This window comes from Haliotis asinina, chromosome 14, assembly GCF_037392515.1.
Source record: "Haliotis asinina isolate JCU_RB_2024 chromosome 14, JCU_Hal_asi_v2, whole genome shotgun sequence".
Taxonomy (NCBI): Eukaryota; Metazoa; Mollusca; class Gastropoda; order Lepetellida; family Haliotidae; genus Haliotis; species Haliotis asinina.
This window is the reverse complement of record NC_090293.1, coordinates 31,105,843-31,121,771: the sequence shown is the minus strand read 5'-3', so window position 1 is coordinate 31,121,771 and position 15,929 is coordinate 31,105,843. Positions and strand designations below refer to the sequence as shown.

The 15,929-nt window shown below is 36.5% G+C and overlaps 1 protein-coding gene across 6 annotated transcripts in view; it reads left to right on the top strand.

Annotated features, from left to right (window-relative positions):
* LOC137260942 (myelin regulatory factor-like) overlaps window positions 1–15,929 on the top strand; it is an 87,021-nt gene that overhangs the window by 11,914 nt on the left and 59,178 nt on the right. For all 6 annotated transcript variants that reach the window (XM_067798513.1, XM_067798510.1, XM_067798514.1 and 3 more), the window contains exon 2: window positions 11,568–11,640. In XM_067798513.1, the coding sequence (XP_067654614.1) occupies window positions 11,568–11,640 (73 nt within the window). The remainder of the gene's footprint in view (window positions 1–11,567; window positions 11,641–15,929) is intronic.

The window sequence follows — 15,929 nt, the reverse complement described above, 5'->3', positions numbered from 1 at the left end:
AATATTCAGGTCACTGACACAGATCTCTCCACAAACAAAAGTCCGCATATAACACAATTATTTGACCTGTAGCATATACGCTTTGGGGTTTCCTTTGACATGGTTACCATTAGCTAATATCTCCGCAAGATGACATCCTTGAATATTGCCAAAACACCATTTTCAGCGACCGTTTACTCACTGTTGTCATGGTTGTACGTAAACCGTGTGCATCACCTGGAAGCGAGCATAAGCTAAATAGCATTCGGAATCATTCGTGTATGAACCTTTTAGAGATAAAAAGTTCAAAAGGTATGTGCGAATGTCCACTTTCGCGATTTGGTAAGCTGTGTTCTGATTGGTCAATCTCAAAGGTTACCTGACGCGACCTTCCAAAAGGTTTTGTTAGACTGATCCACTTTCACATATTTTCACATTAGCATATTCTCGCATTCACACATTCTCACACTCACATATTTTTTACTTGTATTTGCTGTTGAATCGCAAAAATATTGGATCATTTGAAGATGGAGTGAGAGAGGAAGTTTCGTCAAAGGCAGCATGTAACATCATGTTGATTACCTCTCAGTGTATTCCATCAGTCTCAGTTTATTACATTCATTTTCATACTTTTTATTTATATACATTACATAAGGATTAATTATACCAGTACACTCAGGCGACTTATTTCACAACAAGTTCAACATCTTGCACTAACCAAGTACAGCTAATGGTCACTGACTCCACTTCCTTCCTGACAGGAAGTGACAGAATGACATGCTCAGTTGATCTTCATCAGGTTAGCAGTTCAATAGCCTGTTGTAGTGTGTTGATGTACTCGTGAGAAACTAAGACAATCATGCCATTTTTTTAGTTGTTGTTTCTATTGTGGTTCACCTCAAAATCATGAATGGGAAGATACAAACGTTCTGTTCAGTTCAGCCTCACAGCAGTCTGTTGTTTTATTGCCAGTTACTTCATTCTGTAACCACTTCTCTCACAATTTACACAATTTGATGAACAAAATAAACAAAACAAAAATAAGCAGAATAAATAAAGAATATTTGTGAAATTTTTCATATGGCCAATGCCATATTTTCATACAAATTGGTCCAATATTTGTACTCTCAGCAGCTAATTCAAAATATTTAAGAATGCCTCTAAGCTCACAAAAGTGGAATTCTTCATTTTCCAATGTTAAGAAATACAGTTTTGAACGACAAAATTGTTTTAAATATTATAGCTTGTGGTACTCACAATAGTACTTCCTAGTGAATTGACAGGCAATGAAGTTTGATATAAAGGCACATTTCACTACATCTGTAAGCCAAGGCATAGCACTAGTTGTCTCCCTAAACTCTGTTAATTGTTAAAATATTCTGTTCTCAAGAATTTGCTTTCCTCTTCATCTCTTCCCTGACTGTTTCATAAACCTGTGAAGATCTGGGGCAGAATTGATCTTCAGCAACCCATGACTGTAGTAAGAGGCATGTTACAGGATCAGGTGTTCAGGCTCGCTGACTTGGTGATCAACAGGATGAGCACCAATTTTAACAATGGGGAAACGATGACTTGTCAACCAAGTCAGTGAGCCGGACCAGCCAGTCCTGTTAGTTGCCTCTTACGACAGTAGTTGCTGAATATCAATTCAAACACGGATTTTCACATGTCGAGTAATATAAATGTTCCTTTGGCATCTGTACTGAAATTGTCAATAGTTACAGAGTTTGTCATGCAGAGAATTTGGTAAAACTTCCGCCTAGGACACCCCAACTTAGTAACTTTGGGATTAGAAATTGGAGTTATCTGCCCATGGTTATAAGTTAAAAAGTGTTGGAGGTCGTGACAGAGGGCAGGGTAGGTACATCCTTATGGTACAATGCTAATGGCACACTTAAAGTTGTAATGGCCTATTTGAAATAAATTCACATTGCCTGAAGGCACACAGAGATCATATTTCTTTATCTGAATATACTATGAGTGGTACTATTCTACATTTCTATATTTACACATCTGACGTAGACACACAACCATTATGCATTTATTATTCCGTCACATTTTAGTATAATTACTGTATTCCTTACAATATTTTCATAATATTGAAATATATCGAATTCCTGTTTTGAATGAAAGGGACATTCTATGAATTTCTCATAGTTCAGAAGAATGTTTGGAAATTTGGTGGGTATTCAGTGGTTCAGATTTGTTTTACCAACTGGAAAATGTTATAATCTCCAAACAAGTGTTGATATCGGGTGAAATAGTATTCACAGTGTCTTAGGGTTGATCCTAATAATTATCTCCTTTATCCTAATGGCTCCCAGGAAAATACTTCTGTATTCCCTGTGGCACACATGAAAAAAACATGTGTATCCCTGTGTAACTTGGCGTGGAGTCATCCCACAGATGTCATCCTTACCTCATTAGCTTCCCTCTGGTCATGTAGGGGTGGTGGGGTAACCTAGTGGTTAAAGCATTTGCTCGTCACACCGAAGTCCCAGGTTTGATTCCCTACATGGGTACAGTGTGTGAAGTCCATTTCTAGTGTACCGGCCCATTGTGATATTGCTGGAATATTGATAAAAGCAGCATAAAACTAAACTCACTCACTAACTGTCTCACTCACTCACTGAGAGACCAACCCACCTACTCACTCAATCACTCACTCACTCTTTGGTCATATGGACAAGGCATCTGCCTCCTGATCAGATGTCCAAAGTTTGAATCCCAGCAACAGACTGAAGATTTATTTCTGCTAGATAGTTATGCTTCGGAGTTATGTATACCATATCAATTTTTAATAAAGCCACTTGAGTAGTACACATATAACTGACTCACAAACCACTAACTTTTAGCAGATGAGTAGAAACAACATTAGATGATAGTAGATAGAGAGTTTGATCAGAGAGTGCAAGAATGATATGTGGATCCTAGGCTGTTTCATCAGATTTTGGAAAATGGTACATGTTGTAGTCGTGCCTTCCCCGTTGACATCAAACAAATAAACAATACAGCTCGGTTTGCAGTGTACTTTGTGTTAGTGAGGCAAGCACTACAATAAGATGGAATTAGCATGGAATGCTAGTACATTCTGTGCAGCTGCATTCATATCATTAAAAACATTTTCAATGTAATGAATAAAATTATGCTATCTTATGATTGGATTCAAACTGAACTCCTCCTCATCTGAGGTGGAGTACCTTGTTCACATAACCAAAGGGATTAACCTCATCAGCAGGCTTGCCTATGTAAACCTCATTTCCTGTATAACGTGGGCGTGGGGTAGTCTAGCTGTTAAATTGTTCGTCACTCCGAAGATCCGGGTTTGATTCCCCACAGAGGACAGTATGTGAAGCCCATTTCTGGTGTGCCCTTTGTGATATTGCCAGAATATTGCTAAAATTGGTATCAGACCAAATTCACTCACCCACTCACTCATGAACAGAGTAAACCAAATTTCAATAATATGTGCAAAATATTCGTTTTTCTGACATGTTTGGCTTTATGGTACCAACCCATACTCCAGTATCCAGTTACGTGGTACAAAGTGCTATTGACCCTCTATCTCAAGACCCCTAAAATATTGCCAAGAAAGTGAAATGTGTTTGTCAAAAGGTATCCGCATCATGTGAGCATCGCAGCTGCTTCCGATTGATCGGCTTGTGAGATATGACATTCGTTAATTGTGTGCCACAGATTAGGGTAAAGGGACAGAGATTTAATATTGATATCTGTGCCCATTAAGTGATTGTTAGCAACTCAAAGTGATTTTAGTTGACAATCATTGATCCAAAGTGTTTTATGTTCTGGTAATGTCAACACATTTTTGCCAGTAAGTCAGATTTAGCATGAGAAATGGAAGATCCGAGAGACCTATATACCCATGTTCAGTGATCTGATGACATTCTGCAAATGATTTAATTGAAAGATAATCGAACCAAACAAATGTGGAAAGGTGCATATTGATTTAGTTGTAAGGGAAAACTGACGTAAAAGTAACCATTATTTGTTTTGTGTGTTTCAATGGGTGGGTGCTACATGAGGTTAATGTGTGTAAAGTTGAGAATCTCAGTGACGAATGAATGAATTTTGAATCAGGCCAAAGGAGACTGTTTTAAACCGTGGCAGCAGTTCTCATTGGTTAAATCTAAAAGTGAGATCCCGACAACTTAGTTGTCTTTTTGAAATATTTAACCTTTTTATTTGTCGTTTAGTGTTATGGTGCCGTTGTTAATATAAGAAAAAAATGAAGAGTTTAGTTTTTCATTATTTTCTTATTTTTGATAATATGCTTAAAGTTTCATTTAAAAAATGACTTCAAAATACTTCCAAGTCTTAAATACATGGCTACAGTTTTTATGCGAGTAGCATATATGACTTGTTTTACATATTGCCATTGTTTCAGAAGGTTACAATGTGCTAGTCTACTGGTTAAAACATTTGCTGGTGACACCAAAGATTCAGGTTCGATTCCCCATATGGGTACAATGTGTGAAGCCCATTTCTGGTGTCCATATCATGATATTGCTTAAATAATGTTAAAAGCTACATAAAGCAAATTTGATTTACAGTTTCATAAAGTTGTCATGTACAGGGTGACTCACAGTATCTGGTGTCATGTGTGCTTACTTACCAAAATATGTTATCATGTACCAGTTGTATATGTGCATGCTCATGACATCAGTCATTAAGTTGTCTGGTCCACACCTGAATTTCCCCCCAACCTGCATCATGTACTGGAAGCTGAATTTTTGCTGAGTGCTGTTATTCAATCACAAAATGACAGAAAAACATCATAATGATGTTATCTCTAAAGTGGTGAAGTATGACAACAATTTATTATTTGGCACCAACATTGTAAAACATTGTTCACCAACATTAATTGCATGAAATATAGCTTCATATATTCAAGAACCTTATAGGCATCAAAACACAGTTGAAAAGCTTTGTTTATTGACCCAAAATGCAGCTTTTAAAATTTTGAAATGTATGTAAATAGGATCAGCTAAAATTAGATGTTCTTAGCTTTTAAATTTTTTATGATTTGAGTAGTCACTGAAAACGTTGTACCAAGTCCCAGTGTTCCATATGGATGATAAATGCTTAGTCATTCATATCGCGGACATTTGTCTTTGATATACAAATGCTTTGATGAAACTCAAGTGGATTTTTAAACGACATCAATCAATTATTTTTCATCATATCGTATGCATTACCACATGCCCTTAGGAGAAATGATTTGTCAAGTTGAACGAAATTCTTGAATAGTTTAAAATTTAAATGTGAAATAGCTTTGAACATTTGGTCATGCTTGAGGTACAGGAAATAGCACAGCTTACTCGTGGGATTACAGGTTTTTTCAAATGGTTTAGACTGTATTCATAAATCATCTCAGAATTCATTCCTCAAGGCCGTGTCAACAAAATACTAGTCACTGCTATGAAACATGATGTAGAGTAACACCTTTGTCATGTACAAAACTCAGGCCACACTTTTTGAATATTTTTTGGTGGCATATTTGACTGACCTGGATCAAAAACTAGAATCAGAAATTAAGTGGAAAATAGCTTAATTTTATTGTTTGAATCAGAAAAATAAATAATATGAATGTTATTTTTTCAGTTATGACTGATTAAATGAACAGAATATTCTTATGCATCTGGGGACAAAAGATGAAGAGAAAAACCCAAGTATGGGAGCGTATAAATTCAACTCACAAGAAGTTAAGAGCCATCTGATTCATTTTTAGTTGATTGCTCATGCTGAAGTGAACAAATGTCATGGAGCACTATATTTTTGCCATCTTCGAACATATAAACTGTATGGTATTTTATCAAATTATAGTTGCATTCACTTGATTCATAATGACCACCCACTGGATGAAAGAATTACCTGTGGTATAAATGTTGTGTTAAGAAAATAAAATGTGATGTCATATTTGATTTGACCCTATTTTAAAAAAATCAACAGTTTACTGAATTTTTTGATAAATAATAGCATATTATTAAACAAATTTATTATTCACACCAGAATTTTGTAATAGCTATTAGATTCAAGATACACTTAAATGAAAAAAAGAGTTAAGTTTTCAATCACTTTTTTTTAGAAATAAGACACATTTATCGTAAAGCAAGATTTTTTTTTTCAAAATCTATTTACAAATATAATCCAGGATTCACAGATTATCTTTAAGACAAGAAATGGATATGGCTTAAAGAAAAGTAATATACAGGAAAATCACAAACTGATGCATTAGTAATATTCCATTCATCATAAACACTGATAACATTCATGTAACCCTGAGGATCATAATTGAAAGTGGATCATTACTGATATCGTTAACAGGTGATAATGTTCATTTGATGGACATTCCATCTCTCTGTTGCAACATTCCAAAGGCTATCAGTAACAGGTGATTATCATTTAGTATACACTGGTGACAGGCTTGTTGTTATCAACCGCTTAGTAAACACTGGGTGACATCCTTGTTACTAAGTTGCATATTTAACTCTCTGAATACATTGAGATGATTTTTACATAGGATTTTGATTGTAAACTCCTTATTTAACGAAACTTAAGAATCAATATTACTTTTGTCATTTGTTATACAATTCACTTTGTTCTCTTCTTTGACAGCCATTTTTGAAGTCGAGGTGATGAAGGATGATGATTATTTTATGGTTATAGAACCTCTTTTTTCTGGTGATGTGATGTTTTGCCATAGATTCTAATGTCGATGTCATCACTTGCTTGACAGTGATAATAGAATCAAAGTCGAAACGTCACATTTCACAGAATGAAGACGGATATCCATCAAATTATCATTCTTCACCTTGTCTAGTTGCTAATAATATATAGTGTCAAAATGTATAGCAACTAAAAACGCATCCATTAAATGTAATAAAACCAAAAAGTATAAAAAGAGATCAAAATGTTTTACTTTTTTCTTTCCATAATTTAGTTTCGTTGTTAAAAGTTTGGTTTAAACAAATTTAATTTTCCAAATTATACAAGATCATATGGAGTGTAAACAAAGTTTGTTTTGAAGATTATCCCGGATTGGATGTAGTGTTAGAAATTCAGCCTGAAAGTCACTGGGTCCTTTTCCTTGCTATAATATGAGAGCTTCAGGCAGAGGAGGTCCTTAAATTTACCATTCTGGCAGCGTACAGACCCAAGATTCAAGCACAGCTTCTTTTGTAAATCATGCTTGTTGGAAAATGCAGCTGACTGGTTGACTTGGTTGACACATGTCATCTTATCCCAATTGCAATGTTAGAAGTGCATGATGTTGATCACTGGATTGTCTGGTTTGTCTTGATTATTTACAGACTGCCTCCATGAAACTGGAATATTGCTGGGTGTTAGAGTATCTTTTTCCCATAACACCCACACTATATCATCTATGTATGTTGGAATTCAGATGTGACTACTGATATGTTCATGTAACATTCAAATTTTGTACAATGTCCCAGATCAAAAATGGGACATTATATTTACTTACTGTTTAAAATTTTAGTACTCAGTAAAGTAAAATCTTTAATATTAAGGTAATTCTTCCCAGCTAGACCTTTATATAAAAATATTCCTCACCTGATGTTTTTTTTGACTGATATGAGATATTTGCATAGCTCCTAACAGTGACATTGGTAGTGTATAAACATTGTAGTAGAGTTCATGTCTGTTTGGTACACACATTGAACCTGCAAATGAGTCAGTGAGTTAAGCTTTACACTGTTTTTAGCAATATTCCAGCAGTATCAGAATACCAGAAATGGACTTCACACATTGTGCCCATGTTGGGAATCGAACCCGGTCTTTGATGTGACGGCTGAAACCACTTAGGCTACCCCACTGCCCTGTAAACGAACGTCTGTGAGTAAATACTGAAGTGGTAAGGTAATAATGCAGTAGGTAATTAGGTAATAATGCAGTTTATGTGTTGGTTTCCTGTTGAAATATTTCACGTGTAGTCATGCTAAAACAACTCTAAATTACACAAGCAATTTCTTTTGGGAATTATGCTCACATATATGGATTCTCAGAAGCACTGGGTGTTATTTTGTGACATTTTTATTTCTTGTTGATGATATCAAAATATGTGGAAAATGACTAATTATTCTGTTACTGCCTTAGGGATGAGTTTGCTATTTACAAATATGTTGATCCCAGGTAATGAGTTAACATTATCAGTGGCAATGGCGGAGTGGGATGACCTCGGGTACGATGATAGCAGGGGTGTCGCGTGTCGTGAAGTATTGTGACCTGTTTTTAGGTCTAGTCTGGCCACATTTGGATGTATCTGCAGATTGATTGGGGTGTAGGTAGCCTGGATGATAGGGTGCTTGAGTTGAAAATAACATCTGAGTTTGACTCCTGTATATGCTGTGTTATGTGGTCTTTTCGATTCTATCCTTTTTGACATGATGTGAGTGAATTGTTTAGCTCTGTTCTTACCAGTATTACAGCTCTGAGTGAGTGAGTTTAGTTTTAAGCCAGTTTTATTGAGTTTTAGCAAATTCCAGGTCTTTCGTACAGACCCTGACTAAAAAATATATCCAAGAAAGTCCATGCAAGTCTAGAAAATATGGTATTCCAGGTTTCCTTAAAAATGAAGAAAGTCTCGATTCTACATTTCCTTAGATTATTTTGTTTTTACTTTGAACTCTTTTGCAGTAAAATATGTTCATTTCAGACTAGTTTTTAGTCTAGCAATTTTCAGCAACTAAATTGTTAATATTACAGTAATTTTCAACAGCTAGACCTTCACGTAAAAACGTGAGTGAGTGACTTAAAATTGCATAGCTTCCAACCGTGACAGACCTCTGTGCCTCTGATTGGTAGTGTATTAAACACTGTAGTAGAGTTCATGTCTATTTGATACCAGCATTGACCCAGCATTGACCTAGCAAATGAGTGAGTGAGTATGGTTTTATGCAGCTTTTAACAATATCCCAGCAATATCACGGAAATGGGCTTCACATGTTACGAGTACGTCCATGAGGGGACAGCTTTAAGGAACTTTATAATAATAAAATTTGGTGGCAAGAATGGTATACTTTTGAGACCATTATAGACAGTTAAGCCACAATGAAGTACGGAGTTAAATTCCCAACATGGTAAAATTTGTAAAGGAATTTGCTTTATGTCTCTTGTAGCTTCAGCTTCTGTCCATGATATAAACTTCAATACTCAAAGATTAGGCTTACAACGAACTCTATTAGATTCTTCCTAATTAAAACATGGAAGTCATGTTATATTTTACATTATCATTTTGATTGTTGCCCATGAAAATATGGTCTTCTTCAAACCATACGTGTTGCAAGAGACGAATGACCCGATCAGGTGATCAGGTCACTGACTTGGTTAACACGTGTCGTTATATCCCTAGTGTGTAGACCTTTGCCAATCAATGGATTGTTTAGTCCGAACATATAGCTGGAAAATTACTGAGTGCAGTGTTACACAACAAACCATTACCAGGCATCCGATCTTTGATTGGTTGTGAATGCGAATCATAAGCCCAACCATTTGTTGTGGCTTTGTATGTAATGTCATGCTAGACCAACACTGGGTCTTAAAACAGAATTGAAATTAAGGATGACAGCTTCTTTCAAATTTGGAAAGGGACAATGTTGAAGCCTGGTGGTTGAAGTGTTTCTTTCATATACCGGGTTCAAATCCCACCTGGATTGTTCAGTGATATTGCTAAAGGTGGTGTAGAACTATACTCCCTTTTTTTTAAATGAAAAGGAGCCCCAAAGGAATGCTTATTGAGGACTTGCTTTTATATATAGTGCACTTTTGCATTACAGTAAGGGGTGGGTATGGTTTTGCGCCGCATTTAGTAGTATTTTAGCATTATCACGGTGGATGACACCAGAAATGAGCTTCACTCTTTGTTACCATGTGGGGAATCGAACCTGGGATTAACCACTCACTCACTATCTCACTCACTGAATATCCTCGAGCACAATGAGAATGAAACTCCTGTAACCTTCCGTCATTTATGGCGACAGGGATGAAAAGCAAATAATTTGATCATTTTTAGCATATAAATCTTAACCCAGATAAATCTGTTCATGGTCCATTGTGCCCCTCTGTCTCAGTTTTAGTTCCTGCAGGAAGCCATCACCTACCATTAGTCATGTGATTCTGGGAAATAGTGTCTTTGATGATATCAGCTTCATATTGGCTGATCCTTTGCAGTATAGGTCATTAGGGGTGATCATGTGACTGACTGTTCTGCCCACTCCAGTCAGTTGGTCACATTGACGGACACTTGATCCACGGTTGTTATCTCCGCTATGCAGGCTAATTAGCGATTGTATGTGTATGGTAGGAATACTGCTGTCGTCTTAGCTCACCATCATGACCAGGCAGGAAGATAGCGGTAGAGAGACTCTTAGCAATGTGTGTGTTACTTCTAGAAGCTCCAGAGTTGCTGAAATGAAAAGTTTCTGTTTAATCTTTGACTTGATCAAGGACTTGCAGTCAGTTGTTTGATGAGAAAAGGGAAAATCATACTCACATGTTCTTATGTTCTCTCATTCTTACTCACCCTCTCACTCGTTCACTCATTCAGCCACTCACTCACCCTCTCACTCGTTCACTGACTCAGCCACTCACCCTCTCTCTCGCTCATTCACTCACTCAGCTACTCAGCTACTCAGCCACTCGTTCACTCACCAGTTGTCATAGCTGAGAATTTGTCCAAGTACGAGAGCCCTATGCTTGTCTTCTTTTATTAGAGAGTTCTTGTGTATGTTCATCAAGCTCTGCATTGGGGTAGCCAAGTGGATAAGATGTTCACTCATCACACTGAAGGCCCGGGTTTGATTCTCCACATGGGTACAACTTGTAAAATAAAACCTGGGATTCTCTGCCATGATATTTCTGGAATATTGCTCAAATAAAGTCACTCACTCACTTACGAGGTTCTTGATTGTTTTCCTGTTGTGATTCTTGGGCAGTAAGGGTTCACATTATGAGGTATTTGTGCTCCTGTATGCCGAGTCAGAATGGTTCAGAGTCTAAAAAACTGATTGCGGTACCGATAAGATCACTTCATGCAGTAAATGTGAAGGTCTACGATATGTTATGTACAGGCCTCTAGCATTTTACAGGGCTCACTCACTCATTCACCTGTGTATCTGTCCATGTGATACTTTGTCAAGGTTGCAATGTGTCATACACATATTAAGGTCAAGACCTAGAAAGACACATGTTCAGGTCAAGGTCTGGGTCCCCTTATACAAATGACCTTGGCGCTAAGTTAATCGAAACATGTGACACACTGTCAATGAGTTTAGGTTTAGGCCACACTTAGCAATATTCCAGCAATATGGCAGCAGTCTGTAAACAGTTGAATCTGCGTACATAGTTTTGTCTGCATAGTTGGGAACCAATGACATGTGTCAATTAAGTCATTGAGCCTGACCACCCGATCATGTTAGTCGCCTCTTATAATAAGCATGGGTTACTAAAGATCATTACGTTATTGTGTCATGTACACATATGTACCATCGAGATTTGGAAAGGTGTATTTGCGTCATCACGTCTGTTTTATCAACATACTTGTTTTTCAGGTCGAGACCTTGGTATAGGCAATGAAGCTCTGGACTTCCAACAGTTGGAAGACTTCATCACTAGCGACGAAATGTAAGTAGTTTTCAGGAGAATACCATAGTCAACATGATATTTGCCCAACATCCCATCCACACACCTGTCTACAATGAATCGTTGAGCAAACATAGTGTTTCAATAATCCTCTTTCCTCCATTTTCATCAACTGACCAATAACTTACTGAAAGATCCTTTGCCCCACTTAGCATATCAATTTTGTTTATCAGAAGAGACATCTTTGACATTTGAATCAGTGTTGACGAACCCTAAAAAAATACGTGAACCTTGATGCTCCATCCTATGGTGGCCATGTTTCTTTTCCACTGTAATCCACAGTTAGTCCAGTTAGTGGGATCTTTAACTTAGAATGTGACTTATATGATGTAGGTTTTATCCAGCTACCGATTTCACATTGTCAGAGTGTTGACTCAACGTTATCACGTAATGCTTTCGTTGTTTAATCATTCTGAGGATTTCCATTTATGTTGTCACAATGTCGTGGCCTTATGTTGTGATCCATCATTTATGTGTCGCTACAAGGCTAAGTTATTTGATGCTAACATATTTTACATTGTCTTAATGTTCCATTTAACATTAGTTGAAGTTTTCCCAGTACTGAACAAACCATTAGAAACAAAGCAGAAATTTACTTCAGTGGTTATTCATCAGTTTGCATCTTGTATTGGTTGTGTGTTTTATGAAGCTGTAGCTGAATAGAGTCAAAAGAATCTCAGAAAATTCTATCGAGTCAAGTTATAAGAAACATTTTAATGTTGTGAGGAGCCCATTACATAATGTTTCATTAGCATAAATTTGCATTCAAGGATGTTAATTTTCTACAGATTTCTGCTGATCAATTTTGTAAATCGTCTGAACCCCAATTTGATGACACAATATTGAGTTTTCAGCTGAATTCGATTTTCTTGTGGCCATCCCTGTTGCCGTTAAGTTTTCAGCTGAAATACTATTTTCCTGTTGCTATTTTATTGCATTATAAAATGCAGTAATACCAATGTTGTGACAACATTGTGCAGTCAGTCATATTTCTTCACAGTTTGATGCAATGACGAATTTGTTTCCTGATATCCTACAGCTTGCTTGTTTCAAGCTTATTTACTACCAGTAATTTACTTAAAGGACTGCATTGTCCATCTAGACTCTTGCAGTGTATATCAGCTACGTCAACTTGTTTCCAGAAAATATGCTGAACAGCAATAGAAACAAGTTTCAAAAAATGAAATCTCATAAAAGTAAGCATTCATGTAAGTCTTCTATTTAAAAGTGGGCAAAAAGACAGAGTTGCATTTCTTTTGCTGTTCAGTGTATGTTGCAGTTTCCTTGTGTTGAAACCAAATCAGTTATTGACATTCAAAAGCTTTTCTAGAAAAAAGGAAAAGCATGAACTACAAAGTACAAGATGCTACTTTTGTATTTATTTTTTTTAAGCATGTTGTATGTAAAATGGACATACAGAAACTCCCATGAGTATCGTTTGAGGCAGTAGTGTATGAAGCTGCATTATTATGTTGCCAAACTGTCTATTTCCAGAAATAAAAAGAGACATCGAGTGACACAAGCATGACACGAGTGTGACACATATATATCTTTCTTGCAGAAGATTTATGAGTAATGGAACACCATTTACATCTTGTAGCTGTGTCCTTGACCTTGACCTCATTTAATATGAATATTCATAACAAGCAAAGTCAAACATTCTAGTACTTTGAATGTCTCAAATGGGCCATTGTACTAACAAGAAAGCAGATATGTTTAGCATTCATAATTTCTTAAGGGTGGAAAGTAAACTATTGACCATTTTCCTATAATTGCTATTCATGTATCTGTTGAAGTATTTTGATTTAACGGTTAAAACTCCAGTGTGCAAAATTTACGCTGGTGTAGTGCTCCCTGGCTAGTAAAATTCATTAGTACCACTAAATGATGGTCTTGGTGGTCAGTGAATATGGAATGATAGATAAGTAAATCTGTGAGTGTTATTTTGGACAAGTGCACTACAGAAAGGACCACTAATTATTGTCCACTCTATGGTCCTGTAGTCAAGAAGGAAATTTCGAAATGTACTTTTTTCTTTACAACTCCAGTCAATGAATGTTTTGATATATTGGCCAGTAAAAAGTGCCTTCAAAATTGTGAAAAAAATGAAAATAAGATGCGACTAAATTTTTTGGTTATTTTTGTTTTGTGCATTCTTGATCAGTGCAAAGAGCAGGTAAAATAAAACCTTGCTATTTAATAAAAACGAAGGAATCTATTTCGCAGTACTTTCAATACCACATTGGTTGAGTCACTTCTGTATTTGAGCACAGCATATATTTGTCAGGTGAAGACAGAGTGTGCTTTTGATCTATTTTTTTAATCTCTTTTTACTTTTGTAGGATTGGCAGATCCCCAAACCAATTAAAAATGAGTCCTTCCTTCATTACTTCCTTAATGCATGAATGGTATATTAACAATTGTGTGAAAGTTTATCCCAAAGGAATGCCTTTATGTTGAGAATGGAGGTGTTGGTGATCGGTATCTATCGCCTCCGGGGACTTAAGTATGACAGACGGGTGACGTTCTCTCCGTCTGTATACAACGCTATGACGCAGCACAATGGTGGACAATTGGACCTGTTCCTGTCTGATGACAGGTCCATTATTAATGGACACCATCCTTCCTAAAATGTATTGCGAGTCAGCAATGTTGGACGGACAGTGTTCGTATTAGCAATGTTAAAGTGATTGAGGCAAACCTCTTTTTGTCCATGGTTACCCTTATTTGAAGGGTAATCATGGGTAGACTAGAATTTGTAAGGGTTTAATTTTCTGATTCACAGTTTGTTCCATGAAAGATCAGTATAAGATAATAAATGAAGCCGGTCTGATATTGTCTTGTTTGAATAGCAGCTCTGATAATGGTGGCAGCTCTTGTCGGCCATCTTTTGTCATTAGGAATGTAGGTGAATATGTGGTATATATATATACAATGCTTCACAAAGGTGGTGAATACGAATTGGACAACTCAGAATACCCAGAATGCATGGGCAAGGAAGTGTGAACAGCACTTCAGAGAACTGTTTTCCGTCACTAACAGTTCAGTAATTGCCAGTTTAGATTAATATGTCTGCATTATGGGATTAGATCGTATATGGTTTTGTTGAAAACTCAGAGCATTGCAGAATAACGTTTTTGTTACTTGCTAGTTCACGTAATAAAACTGTTCACGTTATATAAGATGAATGTGTAGGCATGAGTTGATTGTGGGTAATTGTTTAACTTACAATAGTCTGGGTTGTGGTGCATTCTGTCACGGGTTTGTGAGATCCAGATCTTTGATTACTTAAAGGTTATTTTGATGTAACTGAAAGGCTACTAGCGATATTTTAGACAATGATTCTTTCGACTGTGACAGTTCCAGACCCGTGAAGATTGGAGTGAGAACTGATCTTCAGTAGTCCATGCTTGTCGAAAGAAGTGACTGAAGGGATCAGATGGTCAGACTCACTGACTTTGTCATTATACCTCGGTTGTGTAGATCATTGTTCATGCTGTTGATCACTGGATTGTTTGGTCCAGATTCCAGTCTTGATTATTTACAGATCGCAGCCATATTGCTGGAATATTGCTGAGTGTATTTACAGATCACAGCCATATAGCTGGAATATTGCTGAAAAAATCTGTAATTTTTATTGTTATTGCATGTTAGGTTTAATTCACACTGTATAATTCTCATATGAAAAGGCTGTCTTGGATTTTCAAAATATTGCCATATTGTCACATTGGTGATGGGAAAACCCAGTGGTGAAAGCATTTGCTTGTGAAATTGAAGATATGGGTTCAGTTTCCAGCTGGGTGCAGTGATATCAATTCTTTCAGTACCATTGAAGACATGGGTTCAATTCCCAGCTGGGTGCAATGATATCAATTCTTTCAGTACCATTGAAGATATGGGTTCAATTCCCACCTGGATGCAATGATATCAATACCATTGCCTTAGAGGCCACATAAAACTACATTCACTCATTGTTATCATCTGTTTATGTTGGCAGTGATCTGATAGAAGGATCCTTGCTAAGTACACCTACATTTTGCTAAAACTTAAGTTCTGAAATACTGGAAAGCGTCCTACATGTAATAGAAAACTTGTTTTATTTATTGTATGTGCATATTTAGGTCTGAATGTGTTCTTACTTTATGATTTCTGAAGTACTTTTTTTCATGGTGTAACTGATTCATAAATCAGTTTTGTTGTTTTGTCTTTTCTTTGTGAACAAAATCAGCCTCACCCATAAAAGAAATGCTCTACAGGTAGAAATACTGCCA